The 24208-nt window shown below is 36.2% G+C and overlaps 1 protein-coding gene across 2 annotated transcripts in view; it reads right to left on the bottom strand.

Moving 5' to 3' along the window:
* The window catches only part of Ttll7 (tubulin tyrosine ligase-like family member 7), a gene marked incomplete at its 5' end in the record, with an annotated part of 137696 nt that overhangs the window by 62934 nt on the left and 50554 nt on the right, over positions 1–24208 (bottom strand). For both annotated transcript variants that reach the window (XM_013514540.1, XM_005385172.2), the window contains 6 exon segments: positions 5456–5614; positions 10539–10703; positions 14574–14790; positions 16676–16834; positions 20633–20700; positions 22153–22274. In XM_013514540.1, the coding sequence (XP_013369994.1) occupies positions 5456–5614; positions 10539–10703; positions 14574–14790; positions 16676–16834; positions 20633–20700; positions 22153–22274 (890 nt within the window).

Here is a 24208-nt window from a genome sequence, read left to right as displayed (position 1 = left end):
CAACCAGGGTAGCCAAGTGCTGGAAGGGCAATATCTACTCATTGCACTCTTTTCAATCTAATGGGATCTCCAGTCCTTACACGGACTCTACGGGACTGTACGGTGAGTCACACATGGCCCGGTTACCACCGTCACATCTCTGCTGCCAATCACCAGTCCCCCCTGCTCCTTCACGGGAGCACCTTCTGGCATTCTCTCCAGCCCACTACACCCCGGAGATTTCAAGATGAGTAAAGTTGAAAGTGACTCATCTTCACAAAAAGTTGGAAGAAGAATGAAAGTGCTATTCATGTCATCGACACAGTAACAATTACATACATGAACAGACAGCACGTAAAAAGTATCAGTGCCCGGTTTTCACTGTTTCACATCTTCCTATGAATTCATCTCCTTCTGCTTAAAAAATAAATTTTGTTTCCTTCTAGTTGGCTCAAATAATAATTTATCAATTTCCATTTCAAAAAGTATTGACTAACTCAGAAGTTAAGGTGAAAAGCAGTTGCAGGCAAACCTCCAGAAGTTTTTCTAACAGTATAAAGAGTAATGGGAATTAAAAAGCCATTTGTGTCTATCCTACTTTGCGACATCACCTCCAGGAGTTCCTCCAGGTGTAAAACCAGAAGTAACTTTATGTGTCTTGAAATCCATCATACAACCGTCTATCACATCAAGAGCTGGTGTTTCTTTGGTTTTATTAACTGGCATAGCAGGTATTTAAGAAAATTAAATCAGTTGGTTAGGACACTGCTGAGTTCAAAACTACAGGTTTGTTTCTAGAACACCAACTAATCTCCCAGGCTATCTCAATGAAAAATGTCTGCTACTAGTTGTAATTGTACAAATCCATCAACATAAAGACAAAACAACTGATAGCGTGCATTCTATCACTACATGAGGAAATGCCACATTAAACTGAAAAGGCCATCGGGGAATATTGAGTCTCTAGTTACAAATGTGATACAGGCTCACTGTAGAAAAACTATAAATAGCAGGGAAACTAACAACAAAAGATCGTCTGTTAGTGTACAGTTAACCTTTGATATACAGTATTCAGATGTTTTCTATGCATGTATAATAAAAATTCATTTTAGCCTCTAAGTACATCTTAATATGATAAGCACACTTTATTTCATAAGTCAAGCTTTTCTTTTAACAATATATCATGACAATCTTTCGTCATGCCACCATTTTTGTAGATTCACAGTACTCCTTTCATGGAGCTATGTCATACTGAATTTTAATGTCTTTCTGACTTAGCAGATGATGAACATATTCCCATCTTTGTGAAGTGGTCTCAAAAGAAAAGTTTCACTGGAAAAGCACAAGAACACACATGTCTTCTAGGTCAGTTTGAGAAACAAACTAAATCTGTTACCCTAAGCTCTAAGCATCTCCCCTTCCAAATGCAGAAAGGGTAACTAACATATCACATGATAAAAGCTCCATCCACATTTATTTAAGTCCCTGGAATTTGTAACACAATGCTATTTCTGCTGCTGCGTGCAACAAGATTATAAAATAAGCCCAGCACTTAGAGCTGATTCACTGGAATGTTATCTACTTTACAGAATTCTTCAGGTATTCCGTCTAAGTTTACAGCTGGGAATTCCACCAGGTATAACCTCCATCCAGGGTAAGCCTTGGTATAAAACTACTTCGTACCTCTCTTTCTTCTAACCTTTTACAGATTATTCCCTATACTGGAATGTAAAATAGTCTGTGAAGAATACCTGCATATGACAAACTAAATGTGAACAGACAGTAAAACTTCATCAAGTTTTACGAGAAAAATATAAAGAAGTAAAACAGAAACCACAAGTGGCCGACCAAAGAAACTGAAAGACAAGGTTCTACCCAGCAAAATGCCCCTCGAAGTGTCAGTCGTTTCTTCGGTTCTCACTTCCTACCACAACTCTAAAACAGACAAAACCCAGCAGATACTAGAATTTTAAAGTTCAACCATCTTATAAAAAGTGCAAAGTGGAAAATAAATTAATAAACACTGTTACTAATGGTTCAAATCACAGTTTTATTACCAAAACAAAGCCAATCATCTCATGCACGGATCAAGGTACCCGTAACAGTCCCGGCTCCCACGGGACTGTCGTTCCCTCTAACCTGTAGCACTTGCCTGACCTCTCACCTAGTATCTACTAGCTCCCCGGCCTCTATCCTACCATCTTCAGCCTGAAAATCTCAGTTCAATGTTCCTCTGCAAAGACTTAAAAAAAAAACTCTCAAATACACACATTAGCTCAGGGGTATTAATCCCCCTGTTGCTTGTGCTATTTTCTTGTTTCCATGTGCAGACTTCCAACTATTACACACAGCTGAGTCTTCCTTAGGAACATAGCAAGTATTCTGTCCAATTCCTGTATCCCCACCTCTTAGCACAACTCCACCTTAATACACCTTTGTTTAATTTACTTAAAATACCAGCAGTACATGTGTACTCTACAATTTTCCACCCTAAAAAGTGTTTTCTATGCTTCAAATTCTCTTCAGTTTTGCTACTGCCAATCAGTATCTGAAATTATTACAGTTAGCTAAAAGTCGGCACTTTCTCAGAAGTACCTTCTACTTTACTCCACTTGGTGGCGCCAAAAGGCTTTTAACAATATACTATATCAGATTACAATTTCAGTGGAGAACAGCAATACACAAAGCAAGATCTAAAAAGGTCAACTATTTTAAAAGGCTAAATGGCCATTATACACAGGTTTAGATTACTGTGGAGTTTTTAATGGCTCTGACTTATCTGGAAACAATGGAGGGGATAAAGAATGAAGAAGCATGGTATTCTGAGCCTCTAACAAATATACAGAATTCAGTCAACTATGTTTAGCAAACTAATGAAAAACTTCAGGGAGCCTTTTTTTTTTTTTTTTTTTTTTTTGGTTTTTTTTTTTTGGTTTTTCTCTGGTACCAGGAACCGAACTCACGACCTTGCGCTTGCCAGGCAGGCGCTTTGCCGCTGAGCTAAATCCCCAGCCCCAGGGAGCCTTTTTTTAAAAGGTAACAAAAATATTTATAAAGTCATTATTCTCTGCAGTCCTTTCAGTTTTTCCTCCTGCACATACCTTCACCACTTCTCCACCCATCAGGAATTTAAAAAATAAGTAGCAGAGGCAGAAAAAACAGAGCTAAGCAAAACAGAAAGGGCCACTGTAGACAAAGCAGTAAATCTAAGGAAGAATACGTCAGACCTTAGTCAGATGAACAGCCCAGGCAATGGAAAAAGCAAAGGTTTAGCAAAGTATTCAGATCTTACTTCTAGGACCTAGGCTGGACCAAATATGAACAGCCAGCAGAGCACCATTATTTAATTTTATTTTAAAGATTAAAAAAACTAACAAAACAATGAAGACAAAATCAAAACAACACAAAGACAACAAAAATGATACATGACTTCAAAACGAAATGATAGGAATCACAATGGTTACTACATTACATACTGTTATCTTCAAGGAAGTTGCTCAGTCCACCAGTCATAAGAAAGTAAGACTGATCAAAGACAGTAACAATTAAAAAAAAAATTGGAAATGATGCAGAGCTTCACCATGCAAGATGGCAGGAGTTCAGCAATGGTTCTTATCCTGCATACTGTTGTTTTCAGATCAGTCATTCTGATTACCAGATACAAGCGTGCAAAATTGGTCAAGAAAAAAGAAAATTTTAAGCACTGACTGTTCCTTCCAATAAACTACAGACATCAGCAATACACCTATCCCAGCCACTCTTGCACATACATATAAATTTTGTTTTTCATTTTAAAGAGAAAGGAAAAAACACAAAATAACACGAACAAATACATAAACAAAACAGCATGGAGAACAATAAAAATGATACAGAATTTCAAAACAAAGTGATAGGAAATTAACAATGGTTGTTATATTACATAATGTCATCTCAAAATGGTTGCACAGATAACCAGATATAGACATGCAAGACTGATCAAACAATTACATATTAACAGTTCCTTTCAATAAACCAACAGACACTAGCAGTACAATTATCCTGGCTGTCCTGTGTATACATATACATATTTTTTCTCTTCCATCTTTCTTTTTCCTCTCCCCTCCTTCATCCCAGTTGCTCTTCCCTCTTTGAGCAGTTTCTTTTCCCTTTCACAGTATCTATTGTACCTTTCAGATTTTATTTACTCTTTCAGGTTCTTATAATAGAGAGGAAATACAATGTTTACATGTGTGAATCTGATTATTTCACTTATGAGTATGGTCTCTAGTTGCATCCATTTACCTATAAAAGCCTTATAGACTTTTATAAAAGACTTATAAGGTCCCTTACGGATAATTAAGTATGACTAGCAGGAAACACAAAAATCTTTCTTTATAGCTGAGTAATACTCCATTGTATAAAAATTCCACAGCTTTTTATCCATTCCAGAGCACCATTCTTTGATTGGAAATATAATACGCATTATTTGCTCACAGTAGATGAACGACACTCTCTCCCCCTTCCCCACTTCCTCGCCCTCTCTCAATCTCTCCCCATTAAATGAGAAAGCATTCATTCTTTAATGTTATAAATATAACTTCCAACTTCTAAATTACTAACATAAAAGAGGAAGTCAGTTTAAAATGGAAGGTGGTTGTGGATTACATCTTCTACCTATTCCTTAAAATGTAATTCAGTAAACATTGTTCAGATATGTGCTCCTTTCCTGATAATCGCTAAACAATGTTTTAGTAGCCCTCAGAAAAAAGGAGGACCCAAGATCAGAGAGCCTAGAGGAACTGCTGGATGTGGCAGTGTTGGACAAGATGACTTACAAGGTCCCTTACGGATAATTAAGTATGACCGGCAGGAAACACAAAAATCTTCAACAGAAATTGTCTTTATATTCGCACATTTTTTCATTTTTCAAATGCCATCAGGTGAGCTTTTATGATCACAGAAAAATAATGACAACAACTGACCTCACCAGGGCAGGGCAGCAAACCCCAAGGTGCATACCCTGACTGGACAGGAGTGGAGCCCCAGGCAAAGGAGAAGAATTTCTGTCAGCTGAGGTGTTGAGTTCTGAATGACGGACAGTGACCTAACTGGAGCTCTCGCCTTCCTCTTGAGCACAGGGTGCTAAGAGCAGGCACCCACGCTGAGGAGAGGGGAAGTCTAGGGCTCACGAGACTCCATAAGGTTGAGAAAATAGAACACGTAGTTAACTCAGTAACACACATCCACCCTTAAAAGATTTCAGATCTAAAATTCACTTAAGTAATGCTAATTTGGGAAAAGCAATATCAAAACACATATTGACTCATTCTCAGATGTTCTAGTCCTGTTTCCATTCTCTTCCCCCCACACCCGTACGCTGCATTCAGGCCTCCTCCGAATCAGCTAAGGGGAGCAACGATGCCAAATGCACGTTTGAAGCACGCTTGTCTCAGGACATGAGAACTGTGATAACCTCTCTCTTTAAAGAACACCTTACCTCTAGAAGCCATGGCTTTAGTTTTCTATCCAACAAAATGTCAAATCCCAGAACTTCGAAACAAACACTCTCACTTCCTGGAGGTTGACCGGGTCTGCACATTCGATAGGCGTGTAGGACATGAGGTTCTGCTACAATCAGGGTCTTTACCACCAGCTCCTATGAAGATCGTGACAAAAGAGGTAAAATGCCTTACTGCTTTATTTCCTTTACATTTGAACAAACATGACACGACCTGAGCCTCCTAACTCGCTTTCTGCGCAGAGAGCTGGGCTCTGTGCCATCCAGCCCGTCACTGCCGTTACCTCATGCCATCCATCTCCCTTCCCATCACTTTACTCTCTTCGGATTTTTCAGGTCAGTGACGCTTCCTCTGTAGGGCCTGAGCACTGGCTACTCTTTCTTCCTGGAACATCCCTTCCCCTCCGTCTGGCTCTGAGATATCCAGTGACATCTCCCCGGAGCCCACTGGAAAATTAACTACCAACCGTTCCTTACAGTATCACGTAACACAGGACTAGTTTTTTCTTTTCATCAGAGCTTAGTTCTTACTCTCTTATTTAATAAACGCCCCCTCCCTAGTGCCTGTGATAGCACATCACACTTCGCAGACGCTTAAAAATATCTGTGAATAAGTAAAGTAAAAGTGAATAAATGTTCCTTCTATGTATTAATATGTACGAGTAGGATTGCGTGTTCATCCCACCCCAAAGGGATGGGGATGACAGGAAAGGAAACTTCCGAGGAGAGAGCATTACTCTGCAAACACCACCCTGGAACCTCTCCTTGGACAAAGGCTGAAAAGATTAGAAAGACAAGATCTACAAGAGTTGAGTTTCTTTGTACAGTGGTGATTTTGCAGTTCACACAGTTTATCTGAGAAAGTAATACTTCCAATTAAAGAATTTACTATCAACTCTTTTTTTAAATATTGAACTTTGAAAGTGTTAATATGAAAGTTGGAATAAGTTTCCCAAATATACAGTGAAACGGTGCAGAGGCTACACTGCATCCTGACTCTGGCACCTTCTAAATGTCACTGCTTTTTCATTTTATTTGTATTAGCACACATTTGCAGCACACGAAGATTACACTCCTCCTAGGGCGCGGATACGGGTACACAGTAAGTCTTCATTCTCTTCCACCTCCTTCCTATCCTCCTCTCCTCTCCCCCTTCCCTCCATCTTTCAGCCTCCTTCCCTTTTGCAAAAGATACTGTTACTAGGATGATTATGGATGCTCATTTTTTAAAAAGTTGTTTTACTGAAGTTTGAGGAAAAGCAACGACTTATGACAAATCGAGCAATCTCATCTGTTTTCATTTAAAATACAGTATGTTAATTCTCTAACTTTTGCCCTACAAGTCAAGCACAGGCAGTAGAGAAAGGCAATAAAGAACCTGACTCTCAGGTCAGACTCTGGGTTTGCTCTTGGCTTTGCTACTTGACACCTGGGCAGTCTCAAATTAGGTTGCTTAAACTTTGACTCTCATTTTTGCTAAATGTGAACTACAAAAGGTTGGTATAAGGACAAAATGAAATTCCATGTAGAACATAGCATAATGCCTATAACAGAGTAAAGCTGCAACATGTTAGCTATTTAACTATTACTGTTAAGACTACCATTTTTCTAGAGTTCCACCTTGCAAGTTAGGCCAGACACAAATATTACACTAGCTGGGGGAAGCAGCATTTATCACACAGCAGAGAAAAGGAAGACAGTCACTAATCTCACTGTCACGCAGAACCACAGTCCAGCTCCTATTAGGGGATAAATATCAGACATGCCACAAAAGGTTGTGAGAAGCAAAATGGGAAGTTTTAAGATACCAAAGTGTATAGGAGGAGAGATAAAAAGCTAAATCTATGGAGACATCTTTGAAAAACTCTTTCCTGTCCTATAAAACTATCTGTGTGAAACATAGGCTGGACAGGGTAACAGTGAATGTTATTTAATAGGCCTTGAATTGCAAATTTGTCTTCTTGTTACATAGAAAACAACACTTTTGGACAAGAAGGGCAAAACTACAAATAGATGTGAAAGTCAGAAGCAATATAACCAAATTAAATTCTAAACAAATTAAATTCTACTACTATTTTTGAGCATTTCCAACATAGAATCCTTCTAAAATATGATTTATATATGTGTCTCTTAACTAGATAAACAGTGTTCAGCAGGAATGCCTTTATGAGTCGTTCTACTCATTTTTTATTTCCACAGCCTGACTTTCTATGGATCTCCTACTCATTCTTGAGTAACACAAAGCACACAACTCTGTTTTTCACAGAGTGATTAATGAAGGTAGGTAGTTATGTAGGTAGGTAGACAGACAGACAGATACATACATAGGTACACAGATAGAGTAGATGGTTATTTTTTAAAGGAATTACCCAAAAAAGGTAACAGAAAAAGGTTTTTAAGTTTAATTCATGGAATTTGTAATCTAAAGTATTAAAATAAAACTTTGTTGGGTAACGGCTCTTTCACTATCTCCTCCTGTAATTCTCTTTTTATTTTATTCCATTGATTTGCCTTAAAAATGTATCAACATAAAGTACACCAATTCTTAATAAAGTGAATTTTCAGATAACTACATAAATGTAGACAAATTGATAAAATAATTGCAATAGAGTATTTGGAAAAGTTAACTGATTATTTCACTAGTCAAAGATGCATTATTAATATACATTCTAACTAACAAGCAAGAATGATGCAAAGCTGCCCCATTTACGACTATAGAGCATGAAATGTGTCATTAGTTGATAGGCCCATGGTGACCATCTTTAGGTCACAGCTAGAAATTAAGCTTCAGGCTGTAACAGGAAAGTTAATTTCCATACTTAGTATTACTGTTAGTCTGGCATATACACCTCCTCTTAATTCCCCTGTGAAGAGAACAGCATCTGAACCACTGTCTTGGAGGATAACGAGGCTAATTTTTGTCTCCAGGTGAGTCCCTCTACACATTCTTCCCTAAAGCAGCCCAATGGGTTTAACATGTTCACAAAGAATCAAACACACATGGAAAAAAATTGATAATGGGAAAAAATAGACTGCCAGAGGGTATGTAAAACTTTCTTGGTACCATCAAACTAGTATCCTTGATCCAAGGACTTATTCATTGAATCATCCTACGTATCATTAGGTAGAACTTTCCATAAATAAGCTACTGTCCAAAAACAACAAATTTCATCACATGGATGCTTCTGACCCAGCAACATAGTAAACTACCATTTTCAGAACAATCTTTGGAATTAGCCTTGGTAAATTAAATAAATAGTAAATGTTTATTAAATAAATAAATGTGTATTTGTGTAGTAAAATTTCTTATTTAGATATAGTTAGTCTCTCAGGAAGATATAATGCAAGATTCATAAACTGGTAGGCATCTGGCTAAATCCAGATAGACCCATTTACATTTTTGAAATTCAATGCAATTCATGAATATGTTCTGCTAACCAGTGAGCAGAATGAACCACACTGAACAAGGAAACCAACAGGCTGGTTCTGACTAGGGGCTGCCCCATTTGGACCTCTTATCCTCCTCCCACAGTGCCCAGGCCTCCTCTCCATCTTCTCTCTAGACCACTGCACTCCTTACTTCTCTGACACCTGTGCATTTACAGCCAGTGCTACGGAAAGGTCGACCAATAAAACAGTCAACCAGAGAATAAATATAATGATGCTGATTTTTCTTTCTGATTCCATTGATGAGGGAAAACCAAGTCCAACCAACTCTGAACTTTCATGGCCATCTTCCAAGATTTATTTTAGCTATATCTTACATGTCCCTAAAAGAAAGCTAAGTTGAACTGTATGGCCCTAATCATATTGAGTATTTTCAACAGATATACTTGTCTAACTTTAAATCTCATTTTAGTACTTCTGCCAGCTCTGATAGAGGACCTACTTCACCAAAGCGACCTGTCCATCCGGTTTCACTCTCATTACCACCCTTTGGAATTTCATCCTTGTCAGGGCTTTGTCAACTACATGCCAAATACACACTCGTGGTTATCTGCTTGACCATTTTCCTGAGGCAGCATTTCAAGTCCAACATAGCTACAGAGGAACTTATCGTCATAGCTTCATGGACTTTAAAAATCTCAACTCAAGTGTCAGTCTTTCCAGGAAGATCCTTCTAGCCGTATCATCTGAAGCTACTCTGCGTAAGCTCCTGTATGCCTTGCTCTGCAGCCCACAGAACCCAATGCCTCTGCTCTGGTATTTCCTACACCGCATTCTGTTGACAATCAGCATGTACGCTTTCCTACTAGACTAAGTTTTTTGAGGATCAGAGCTGTGTCTTCTAGATCTTTAAGGTATCAACCCAAAATAGGCTCCTGCTATGTGTTAAATAAATGAACAATGAATAAGCAAACAAACACTTAACTTCAAGCTGTACATCTTAAAATAAATTCCTTCCTACCCTATTTCAGATAATGCCACACTCGTTCTCCCTACCATTCTTCCTTGAAACTTCAGAACAGCCTCTGAAATTTTCCACCCTGGACATTCAGTTAATCTCACTATTTATCATCTTGTCACCTAGTTTACTACAGTCCAGTTCAGACCATTCTTTTCCCTTCAGCTACTTATAAAAGCCTCCCACAAGAAGTACTCTTAGTCTTTGCTTTAATGTACCCTATTCCTATTCTTACACTTATCTTCTAAATACATGGATTGTTTTGGTCAGATTTCTCTCTTCCATTAAAAACTGGATGAATCGCCATTGTTTACCAGGTTGTGCTTTAACTTTCAGGCCTAAAAATCTGTCTGTACACACAACTCTGCAGCAGTAGGTACTCGCAAATCTCCCATAAAATGTACGTGACTACACGAGTCACCTATCACGGTTCTCACCCTTCCATATCTTTACTTAGGCTTCTGTCTCCCCCTAAAATTCCTCTCTACCTAGCAGAAAAGGTCCTATTTGTCAAGAACGACCATGAGGACCACTTCCTTCAGGAAAATGTTCATCTGCCCAAGCTATGGAATCTGTTTGTTATTTACAATACTTGATGGTATTTTAAACTGACACTAAGAAAAAACACAGTGAAAATCATGGATGTGGTAATCTTACTGAAATATCACTCCAAAACTTGGCGACATCGTGGTGATTTTCGTGTAAAAATTCAGTGAACCATTTAATGGAGCGTTTGCTGCCTTTGTCTTCAGTTTCATCCCGTTCAAAACGCTCGTTATGCTTGTTCACAGAGTAGTTGGTCAGATGCATGTATAACTGGGTCTGTAACAGGTAAGAACCAATGCCATTACCACATATGAGACTCTACAGCTTTATGGGCTCACAGAGAAGGCATTCAAAGACTAACAACAAGCTAAAGGTTGAAATGATACACACTGACAATCTCATGGCTATTTAGCTTTCATTTAAAATGCAGTGACAAATTTGCCTTCAAAGACCTAGAATGTAATCATCTACCGAATCACTTTAAGTATTAATCACAATACTATTTACCATTAAAAATATCAAATGAATATGAATATCAAAAGTAATTAAATTAAAATGTGATGCTGCATATTGCTAAGCAAGAAAAATGCTCCCTGTTTATTTTGTTTTTAATGCTTTGGGCCCTTTCAGTTTATACTCAAATTTGTTTGAGAAAAGAAATTTGGTGAAAAAGACTTACATGCCTTTGAAAAGAAAAGTAAAAATATGAAAGCCCAAGTATACAGTACAGACCAAGAGGCAGGACTGCCAAACTCAGACTGCCAAACTCACTGCTCCACTCGGCACTGGCTGAGAGGCCACTGTGCCTCATGGACCAGCCGGATGGAATGCACCACAAAACGCTGTACAGATCTCTGAATGAGTAACAGCAAATGCATCATGCTCCATACCAGAGTTCCTTATGATCAGTCTCTATTTTTTTTTTTTTTGAGACAGTCTTATGACGGAGCTCAGATTACCCTTCAACTCACTACCTAGCCTATACCTCACAGCAATCTCCCTGCCTCAGCCTCTCACATGCTGGTATTACAGCTACATGCCACCATGCTCTGTTCTAGTCTCTTTATCCTTAAATTTGCTGACATGGTTTTTCTTAAATAAACTTGAAAATAACCCATAATCTACATTTTTCATATTATCAATTAATATACAATCTACTGGTTCATTATCAAAGTAGCATAACTACTCCTCAAATTTTATCTTTCATTGCCACCCTCCTCATGATCCTTCTTCCAGATTACACTGGATAAAAATATTGCATTAGAATGAATACATATTTCATCCACTGGATTATTATTTTGATTTCTTGATAATAACTATATTCATGTTTTACTTTCTTTTTCTACAGTTCCTTAGATCTGCAGTAATAAAATCTTAGAATAGGCAGAAATGATTACCTACTTACACATTGTTGAAAAGTCTATGTGCTTATTAGCACTAATTAAGAATATATTTATATGCTAAATGATATTTAATGAGCAACTATAGAAGTGAAGAACATGAACCATGTAACAATCTGAAAGGAGTAAAAATTAAAATAACTCATACCCTTCTCTGCCTGTCAGCATACAGACTCAACATAATTAATTATTATATACAGAAATTTCCAAGGATTGGACAACCACTACATGGTAGCAAAAAAAAAGAAATGAACATTACATTTCAACATTTGAAACTCTGTCTTATGTGTTCAGTTTAAGAATCTGTAATTCTCATAGAAATGCACCACTTATTACAGAATACATGTTTACTGTCTTAAAAAGTAGAAACACAAAGAAAAAGCAGGTAGTAATCTGCTGCTCAAAATCAACCAGTGGAAGCATTTTGTTTTGTTGTGGCTTTTTCCAAGCTTTCTTTCTTAAGCTTACCTTTTATATAACTGTGGTCTCACTTTACATAAAATGCTGTATTTCACTTTTTAATTTTTTCATATATCAATTTAGGAACTCAACCACAAAAGTGTAGAGAAAGATGTGGAATTTTGGTAAAAGAACACCTTTTCTATGCATGTAAAAACGAAATCCAGAAGCTTATTTGATTCAAGAGCATTTGGCAAAATGACACACACAAGAGAAGTCACACTTCTCTTCTCCCTGTCTCTTGTCATGATTTCCTAATCCAGTGTATTTAAGCAAGTAATATAAAGGTAGCTTAATACATAAGAATGAAGCACCTTATCACCTAAAAAACTTCCACATCTTACTCTCTCCCATAGTACCAAGAGATCACTACCTCCTTACATGTATGTAATCCAATTTTAAAACTCCAATTATTTAATCATAATCTATGAGATGATAATTCTCTAATAATACTTATCATTCAGCTCTCTCTTTTGAATGGCAAGCCCATGCTGTATATCCAAAAGCCTATAGAATAGTTCTGGGGGAGGTTATACAAGCATTTAAATTGAACGTATCAGCTTCCCACAAAACCTTGAATAGCACCTGTATTCCCTTCTCACAGACAGTAACACCACACAGCCCCAGTGCCCGGGCCAAACATTTCCGTTTCCTCCTTGATTTCCCTCTCTCTTGTTCTCTTTCCACAAACCCAGTCCGCCTGTCCATCTCAGATTCTCCACACTGAAGACCAAGTGACCTCTTTGCAAACAAACATTTCATTCCTGCTTTCAATGCTTCACCTTAATTTAAATTCCAAAACCCTAGGTATGCCCTACAAAGTTTTGCAAGATCTGGTTCCCAGGACTCTCCATCCTCATCTCTGAACATACATTCCTCCTTAGTCTGTGTGTTGGCCAACGCGAACTTCCAACTTTTTCCAGACATTCCAGTCTCTTTTACCTCCAATCCATTCTCTTGCCTGGAGCTTCATCCCACTGCATCCCACCCCACCCTAATCTGGCTAACTGCTTGTAATTCTGACTGCAATGTACACACAAGCTCCCTTTCTATCCTTCATCTTTAGCTGGGTTAGGTGGCCCTGCTATGCACTGCCATAGCACCTCAGGCTCTTAGACCATCACACTTACCATCAGGTATTATAAGTGTTTATTTTATTTTCTGCCTCCCCACTAGACTGTTGCTTCTGTGAGGTCAAGCACTGTATCTGTCTTGGTCACTGTTTTTCCAAAACCAGCACAATGCCTAGAACGTAGTAGAGTTCAAACATTACTTGGTGATTGGCTATATCCACACCTTATGACCTTTAATGAGATGTTTCTGTTAACACCCTTTCCTTATCAAAACTTTGACAATTCCTTCATGTTTCCTTTGTCAGATTTGCAGCATTTTCAGTTTATTGAACATAGCAACAATTATGATCAGCTACTATTTAATTCTGAAAATATGACCAATCTTACTGCAAGTAATTGTGTATTATAGTAGAAAACAACAAACAGGCCTTTGACAAAATGGAAAACATTCATTGTAAGTTTTACAATAGTTAGTAGATCCGAAAATAGCATTACAAGTTAACTAAATTTTAAAGTATGGCTCATAAATAACAATTCAACTGATATAAACTGTAAGTTACAGTTTATGATTTTTACAATAAATTAGTTATGACTTTTATGAATGTGTTGTAGTTGCAAAAAGGAAATCTTAACGGGAAAGTACCTGAAAATGCTCCATTTAATATTTTTTTAAAGGCACATGGAAACTACTAACTTATGTTTCAACTCCACATTTGGTCAGTGTAAATATGCAGTCATTTCTCTTTTGTGCTACAAAAACTAAAAACTGTTCAGTAAGTTTTGCATTTTTCTGATTTCATAAGCTACATGTTTGTATTCTACATGTTCACACCTGCTGTTTTACAAAAACTCACTGAAAAGCCAGACTTTTCTTGAGGAGCTGAACACAATTACTGGACAGTTACTTTCATTGCTCTCATAGTTCTTTTTGTCTACAGCCATAGTATCCAGTGTGTGCTGAGAAATCTAGCCTTATTTTTACAGTACCCAGGCTAACTTTCCTAATTAGCCTGCCTAGATCAAGACATACTTTTGTCTAAGTTTTAAAAAGTTTCCGATAAGTTAGAAGCAGTCTTGTTTATGCATACGATTCTTCTAGACCATAAAAATTTGAGAGGAGGAACTTTGACTCATAAAATCATTATACACAATAGATGCTTTAAGAGGAGATACTGAACAAATGAATGAAACAAATTCTTTCCAGTGCCACTTACCAAATTAGACTCGTTAGGTGGAATGTACTTCTCTGTGCCCATTCTCACAAGTCCATCGTGGTAAAGAAATATTTTTAGTGGATCACATGATGTTACAAGAATATAAATTCGTAAATCAAACTTGTAACCTTCCATTAGGAATGGCTTTTCAATATATTCTTGAACGATCAGATGATCCTGAGATGGAAGTTTATCCCCATTTCTTATCAAAGAAATTCTAAGGGTAAAGAAAAAAATGAAAAGAATAACTCAATCTAGAGGCAGGGTGTTCAAAAACTTATCAATATACTCACTAAAAAAGAAAATAATGCAATGAGAAACTCCAACAGTCAAGCCCTCCACAAAAGTGATGAATAGCCAAAAAAAGAATCAACTTTTGAATCACATAAACAGCTAAAAGTCTGCAATATCCAGAAAACAATTAATCAAGAAAAAAACAGCTGGGTCTGTATTTAAAAAAGAAAAAAAACAATTGGCATTTTAAGTTACTCTCATTCTACCACTAAATCCTAGCTCAGCAGTGGCCTTGAACAACAGCCCACATTCCCAGCACAAGTAGTACTAGTTCTTAAGCACGGAATGGGCTTTATTCTTGTGGTTATTCTGACCTGTCTACGGCTGGCTTGCCTTTATCTCGTGTAACTTGTAACTCTACTAGTGCTAAGGTGCCTACCTTGAGGAACAACTGTTGAAAACCTTTAAAAGTAAATGGTTTCTGCTGGCTAGGGCAAAAGATAACACTTGTAGCATACAAGAGAATAATTGAAAAGACTAAGTAAATGCTAGGGTATGAAATTCTTCGTAAAACCCTAATATATTCCTTTGGAGTTAGAAGACAGTGTATACGCCCGCACGATCTGACAAGGCCCTAGCCTCTCATCTCTGGCTAACCATGAAACTATCCAAGCAGAACTGAAGGTGAAGGCAGAGCCATGAACTGAGTACTGGAGGTGATCAACACACACCAGTTACTTCCTATACTGTCATAAAAGAAAATAGAAGATTAAACCGGAAGATTATTACTTATGTATGACTTAATAATAAAGGTAAACATGTAAATATAAATATATTAATATTAAATTTTAACAAATAGATTAAAATGTGTAATTCAATTAGCCTCCTCCACAAATTTCCTTTTTATATTAACACATAAGAAGTCAACAGCCAGGCATGCTGGTGCACACCTATAATTCTAGCACTTGGGAAGTTGAGGCAGTGGAATTGCCATAAATTAAAGGCTACACAGTGAGTTTGAGGCCAGCCTGAACTACACAGCAAGACCTCTCTCAAAAAAATTTTTAAAAAGTCAACACTGAATAACTGATACAAAATCACACTTGTTTTTAAACTACCAAACCATATTTTAAAATAATATATGACTGCATTATGCTTAAAAGTTGAAGCAAATTTCTTAATAATTTAAAATGGTAGCAACCATTTCAAGTATTTTTTTTTAATTTCACAGGATTTTAAATCACAAAATCAAAATGGTTCAAGTATATTTTATTAAAAAGACACAGAACACTTTCTTTGAACATGTGCATTGCAGAAAAGTAAACATAAGTAAGCATAACCAAACAAAAATTTGAAGTTGCAAGTTCTATTCTCAGCTAACATTCCTAGCTCTTGGCACTCCACTTTACAATGTGCTCTATGTGATTCTAAATCCAATTACCATGGCTACATAAAGAAAAATAACTATAAACCGAAGAACACACGTTTTGCTTGAAAAATTTTAGCTATAAAAAGTAACTCTTTTTCTGTTTCTCCAAGTTAACTTAGCTCTACTATAGCAATTTATTTCATTCTCCAAACTTATTAAAATTACAATAAATATTTATGAAGAACTTAGAGAATAGCTTTCTCTTATGTTTTTAACTCCTATTGAAGTCTCACAACCTGTTGATTTAATTTTTAAATTGAATTTAAAGCCTGTGAGACATGTTAAAAGAATAAGGCTCATTATAGATCCAGACCCAAAAAACAACAGTAAGAAACTTACTATTTTTTCATAACAATACTCAACCTGAGTAATTATGCACATTTATTCTTTTCCTTCCATTTTTAAATTTTTTATACTTTCCAAGTAAAAATAAACCTACCCATGACCCATTGCACCATTTGCTGGTTTTACTATGAAGGTTTTCTGCTTCCGTTTTTTCTTCAATTCTTTCACGTAATTCTGAAATTGAGTATATTCAGAAGGGAAGATCCATGTTCGAGGAACAAAAGTATAATCCAGAGGAAGAGACTTGATCATTCTGTAAAGTAGAAACAATCTGAAAAAAATTCTATTCAAATTTTACAAATTTTATTTCCTTGAGCTAGTGATACTACAGATTTAAATTCCTTCCATTTGTTCATTTATCGATCCAGGCAACAAATGTCTATTTACTAAACCCTGCTTAAACACCTACTATGAACAGATCCTGGACACTTGCAGTACATCAGTGGAAAAAAAAACATCAGACAAAAATCTCTGCCATGTTAAGTAGTAATTCACATATTACTACATTGCAAAGCTCTGGCTACATATTGCATTGGACACTGGTGACATTAAAATAAATTAGTGTGGTCTCTGTACCCAATGAATTCACAAACAGGCCATTAATTACAAACCGATGTGATAAATACACAGCAGGTAAGGCAAGGTAACACGCAGAAAGAATCATTAACTCAGTCTAATGTGTGGGGTTACAGATTAGGGCATGTGTCAAGGCCAAGTGCTGTTTCTATTCTCTCTTTAAATATGACTTTAGGGTATTCTGGGTCATCCATTCAAAACAGCCCTGATTCCCTTTTATGGCACTCTCTTTGAGAATTTAACTGCTTTTCTAAGAAAACCACGTGAAAGCCTGTGATAGTATACACAAGTATCATTTATATGAACTACTATACAGATAACTGTATAGCAACAACATATGCAATGATGTTTCTGAATTTTCTATAAATTAGGTTACCTATCTGATGCATAATTTATGGATAATACTAGGTATAAAATGTTTGTTTTTGATAAAGCCCAAATGTTAATTATTTTGTATGTATGGATTCCCCCCATAATGAAGAAATTATGAAAAAGTCAAAACAATGCCTACTGTGAAAAATCTGATTACTTCAAAAGAAGTTTTTCTAAATGTGTGAAGATCTTTTATAGATGAACGGATACTGTCTCTAGTATACACTATGCATAGAAGTAGAGTCTAATTTCTAAGACTAGGTTGTAATGCTTGGATTATGCAACTGGAGATTCACATAGTTTCATATTTTATGTGCTCTTTCAATAGGACTTTAAAAATTTATGCTACCAATATGAAATGGAAAATAATTACCATTTCTATTAAGCCTACAAACTAAATAATCTCAGTACAACATAGAATAACATGGGTTGGTTTGACAATCACGAGCCAAAAGAAATTGAAAAGAAACTGTAATAGCGCTAATGCCCTGCTTTTGTTTCCAACATCTTTAAAAATATTTCTTATATGTCTAACAATATAAAATTAGATCACAGTACAGCTTTAATTTTAAAAATATATCTTAAAACTAATCACACAGTATTTAAAAATGGTATCATGCATTGACATTTGGCAAAAGTATTTTAGCACACATATATTCTAGTGGAAGATTTTATTCCAGTTAGGTAATCTACCTTGAAAAGAAATACACAGCTTTAGTTAGGAATTTGGCAGTCAGATCATTTCTGTTTTATTACAGATTTACTAAATGATATTAAATAATTTAACTATTTTTATTACTAGGTCATACCATTTTTTCCTAATAGAAAAGTATTTCATCTTAAAGACAGTTCCAAGATTTCCAAGGAATGAGAAACGGCTTACTTTCTGATCTCTTTGAATCATACAAAGCAGCCAGAAAGGATCTTTGCACAATGCAAATCTGGTCAAATTACTACTACTCTGCCTCACCCACACGTCCCATATGGCCTTCCAGATAAAGACTAATTCTGAACAGGACTCTTCACCTAATCCCTCCCTACTCCCATCCATCTCTCTGTGCTCCAGCTGCACTTAGCATTTGTTCAGTAACTTCATTATTCACATTTTCTCCCATTGCATGACCTATTCTTCCTGCCTGGATGGTTCTTAGCTACCATCTGTGCCAGTAAGTTCCTATTCATCATTCATGTATCAGTTTCCACCTCACTTCCTCAGGGAAACACTCCCAAATCTCCCTAATTAGGTCTGAGTTCTTTCCTATGCACCACTATAGAACTATGTACCTCTATTTCACAGCACTCATCAAAGTTGCAATCGAGTATTATAGGAACCTAAGTCTGCTTTTGATCAACACGTGTGCAGAGCCCAGTACCATGCCTGCTATAAAGTACGTATTAAATAACAAGCGAAACATATGCCCCAAACTTGAATGAGGTAAGTCCCTTTTTTCCTAAAGCTCATTCTTTTCCACATAATCCCTGATATCATACTACTGGTACCTACATTAATACCCAAGCCCGATACCCAAGAGTCAACCCGAAGACTTCTCCCTTCTCCACCTTTAATTTGCACAACACAGTACTTTTCAAATTGTATCAAACGTGTCTTTCAGATTTATTCCCCTCCCTACTTCCACTATCACTTTTTTGGCACATCAGGCATTTGTCACTTCCTACCTAGATATAGATGATCATCAACTCCAAAACTTTCTCCCTCTAGTTCTATCACCAATGAATTTATTACCCACAGTGCCACAATTTTCTAAAACATCTCCTGCTTAAACTCATTCAAAACCTTTGTATTTCTCTCAAGAGGGATGGTGTGTGGGGGGGTGTACATGTGTTAAATATTGAATGAGATGAATGAGATGAATGAATGAAGAAAGAGATAAAATATGACAACATGGAATATATATCTTTAGCATCACCAGGTTGAGCCTCCTAACATCCTACATATGTACGGGAATTGTTTTAAGGTCCCCAGGATCATGTCAGCTCAGGCTGCCATGTATCTGCTTCCACTGCTATCTTTGCCTGTAAACTCCTTACCTCCTCCTTAAAAACAAACTGTTGCGTACTTCCTGCTGTCCATCTTGTATCCTAACTAGGCCAAAAAGCCTTCCCTGACTTCCTAATGGGGGTGTCTCCCACCATCTCTGTCACCCCATACCTCTAATGTGGCATCATCACACTGTGTATATTGGTAGTACTCCTCCCTCACTAAAAAGTGAGTTCTAGGCAGGGACTACATGTTCTTTATCTTAAAAATCAACAATCTCTGGTACATAAGCTAGACATACCAAAAAAACTGTTAAGTAAATATGTAATTATAAACTCACATAAAATCATACTGCTATTTCTCTAATTATAAACATGAATTGACTTATGAATAGTCCTCATTTAAAAAAACTGCTTAGCATCTGATATTCTTAAACTAAAAGAAATCTTTAAAAATTCTAACCAGCGATATAAAAATTACACAAAACTCTCTAGTTCATTCAGCAAAACACTTGAATAACTTTTAATAGTTTTTCTCATAAAAACAGACTATTACTGTGAATACTGGCCTCAGACATATACAGGCATGTATATGTCCAGATAGCCCAGCTTTCATGTGGCTATGTGTATATGTATGCACACATGAACCTACTACAGCTCTTCACATATGCTACATATTCAATAACCAATATGAATATACACACAGTGTAAAATGTAACAAATTAGTTCCTTTAAGGTTAAACTGAAAATAAGTACCCACTGAATGCCATATACAAATTACCTCATATATAAAAGAAAAATTTCTGTTGCTTAAAAGACAGCAAGTTGCAATCAAAAAAGCTGAGATTCTCGAGACTGGGATTCTGACCAGCACTGCTGGTAACTATTTATTTGACTTTGTACAAGCTACTCATTTCTCTGACCCTCAATATCTACTCTGTAAAGGAAAGGATTAGAACAGGGAACTGTTACGACCATTCTAGCACTGGAATTCTCTCTCTTCCACCTAAATATCATTTCAAATAAATGTAACTTTAAAAAAAATACTATTGTATTCATAACACAAATTTTGAACAGTTCTTTATTACAAGAAAATGAAGATTACTTGGTCATATTTCTTGCTAAGAAATCCTTTCTACAGATCTCCCCCATTCCTGGAAAATGGTTGATCCTCTGGAAAATAAAAAGACAAATATTAATATGCTCATTGACTTAATGAATATATTTGTTTATACTATCATAAAATTAAATCTTCCATTTGAGTTTTATATATCTTAATAAACTGACAATTATTAATTTAAAATATTAAAATTAAGTGGTCTAATTCTGCATGCTTATATCTGGTAATCTGAACAACTAATTTGAAGATAACAATATGCAATATAACAAACAATAATGAATTCCTACCATCTTATCTAGTGAAACTCTATATTGTTTCTAATGTTGTTTTATTATTTTTTATTCTCTTTAATGGTTTGATCAATCTTGCATCCTTACCTCTGGTAATTTGAGCAACTTTGTTGAAGATAACAATATGTACTATAACAACTACTGTTAATTCTTATCATTTTGTTTTGAAACCCTTCATCATTTTTATTGTTTTTGCTTTGTTTTGTTTTTGTCTATGTTGTTATTATTTTGCTATTGTTCTTTTTTATTCTCTCCAAAATAAAAAAAATTAAGTGGCCTATAATTAATTTCTGGAATCAAAATATCTACAGTAGTCAGAGAATAAAATTAGAAAACTTCAAAAGAATCAGAAAAAGGAGATTATATAAATGATAATGTCCTAATGGTCTTTGTTGAATAAATAGTAATTCAACATGCAAATTGCTTTACTATACTAGATTTACTATATGTACACAATCATTGCAGAAAAGTGATGAAAATGGAGTTATAATATATGCTCCCTCTGATCAATTGTGTATTAATCTTTAAACTAGTCAATAAAGGACTACACAAAATCAGAATTGTCTAACCTTGGGGGCTGGGGATTTAGCTCAGCGGCAAAGCGCCTGCCTGGCAAGTGCAAGGTCGTGAGTTCGGTTCCTGGTACCGGAGAAAAACCAAAAAAAAAAAAAAAAAAAAAAAAAAAGAATTGTCTAACCTTGTTTGTATTTAGATTTTATTTGATGTTTATTTTGTCCTGAATATAAAATTCTATTATAAAAAAAACACCAGATTATATATAACTGACAAAACAAGTTATGCCACATCTTCATCTCCCCATGTAATTTATTTCATCACTCATATTTATGTGTAATGCAAAGTACCATCTTAGTAAGGGTGTTTTTTCTCGGGGTTTTTTTTGGAGGAGGGGTACCAGGAATCAAACTCAAGACCTTGCACTTGCCAGGCAGGCGCTGTGCCACTGAGCCAGATCCTTGGCCCTAGTAAAGGTGTTCTTTCCTATTGATTCTTCTCTAAAGAAGGAACAATTCAAAATTAAGTTTAAAAGATATGTAAGTTTCATGCAAAAGTCAGCTGAACTTGATAGCAATAAAACAGTTATTCAGGAGTTAGAAGTGAAATTAATATGTCAACACAGGAATTTACACGAAGAAAATTACCACAGAATTCATGTAACTTTCTCATACCAATACTTTGTCATGTTTAATTTCCCACCTGGTAATTTTGTAGCTCTGCAATCTTTTCTTGCTGAACAGCAGAATCACACCATATAAGGTTACTTGTTTCATCTTCATCTGGAGTTTTCATAAATCCCATTTCATCTATCACTAAACGAACTATAAGTAAATAGTTAAGCTGGAATTAAAATACTTTTGAAACACATTCACTGTAGAATATACATATATAAACACATAATGTGTTATATTGGTTCACAGTGTTTTGTTTGCAAAATATCCACTAGTTACAGCATACCCATATTTTTAATTAGAACAGTTTTATCTGAGACCAAATTATTCTATATAGTAACTGAGAACTGTTTTATCTCATATCCCATTCCTTAATTTCCATCCTTTCAGATTCAACAGGTAGACAAAAGTGCCAAAGGACTTGGTAATTAATTTTTTATTTTATTTTACAGAGGATAAAAAAGTTAAATAAAAATTAAAAATTATACAGAATTTCAAAACAAGATGATAGGAAATTAACAATGGTTGTTATACTGCATATTATTATCTTCAAAATAGTTGTTCAGATTACCAGAAACAGGCATGAAAATTTGATCAAAAATTGAGCATTAATTGTTCCTTTCAACAAACCAATACAAATTAGTAGTACAATTACCTTAACTATCTTGTGTATACATTTTCCCTTCTTTCTTTTATCCTTCCTCTCATCCCAATTGTTCTTTCCTTTTGAGCAGTTTCTTTCCCAATGAGGCACAGTAATTAATCTTACCACTATGAAAATACAAATAGCTGAGACAACATGTCTACTCAGGAAAATGTGCTTTCATGGCTTTTTTCTAACCTGGAGCTAGGTAATCACAGGCAAAGGTAAAAGTAGTCCTGAACACCAGATCTATCTTACACTGTTCACCTCCCTAGTTCAAATTATTGCTGGCACTTAATCCAAGTTATCTTTGTTTACTCAGGGCATTAAATAATGAAAAGGAATTCACAGGAAAGATTTACATACTGATCCTTCCATGTTCCTGACTTGGCAATTCTACTGAAAAATTCATACTCCGAAAAAGGCTTCCTTCTGAGTACAAACTATGTGTTCCTCTGAGATCTAGACTTCAAAGTCAACATATTGCCATTTTCCTTCCAACAAATTTCAAATTTAAAATAAAAATAAGGAATACACTTAGGGTAAATTTGGGGTTCCAATACAATTCTGAGCCCTAACAGAAGAGTATACCTAGACAGCAGTCCCTTAATGTTTTGTTTTTAAAATGTTTTCTTTTGATAAGTACCCTCTGCATTAGAAGAAATGGTATCAACTGTCTGAATGAGCTAGCTCTGTTCAAAACTGGTAACTAGATACCCGATGGTCTGGAGTCCTAACAATTCCTGACCATTTGCTGCCTAAGGGGAAAGGATTTTATATGCAAACACTCCCAGAATGGAAGCATAACAGAGAGGACAGTGAGTTGGGGTGGATGAGCTCAGGGAGGAGACTGGCAGGTGGAGCTGCTGTTTTACAGGAGAAGCTTGGAGTGAAATGAAGTCCCAAGTGATCACAGCAAACACACAACCATTAAAGAAAGCACTGTTCTCTCCCGGGCTGCAGACTACCATGCCGCCTTGGCACCCTGGGACTCAGCCATGGTGTGCTACCTAAAGCTCACACAGAAGGCAAGGGCAACCTCAGCATAGCCTAGGAGATTCCTATAACTAGTTTGCATACAGAAAACAAGGGCTTTAGAAGATCAGCACAGGATCAGACCTATTCCTCAGTAAATGAAAGCCACTGTCTGGGGCCTCTCTGAAATACCTGGAAAGACCCAGACAAAATAAATGAAACTCAGGGAAATTGGACGAAGAGAAGGTAATGAGCATCTTGCACTTGCTAGTGAGCCTCACACAAGCTGGGCAGGCTGGGAACATAGAGGTTATGCAAGAATAGAAGGAAAAATGGAAACAGTTTTTGCAAATAAGGAGGGTAAGAAGGGTTGAAGGGAGGGGAAGGGAAAGGGAAAAAAAGAAAAATCAAGATACATTATGTGCAGACACAAATTCCCCACAATGCATGTTTTGTATATCAAAAG

Source organism: Chinchilla lanigera, unplaced genomic scaffold (assembly GCF_000276665.1).
Source record: "Chinchilla lanigera isolate Chin_1 unplaced genomic scaffold, ChiLan1.0 scaffold00022, whole genome shotgun sequence".
Lineage (NCBI taxonomy): Eukaryota > Metazoa > Chordata > Mammalia > Rodentia > Chinchillidae > Chinchilla > Chinchilla lanigera.
The sequence above is the reverse complement of the archived record's forward strand: the minus strand, read 5'-3'. Positions and strand labels throughout refer to the sequence as shown.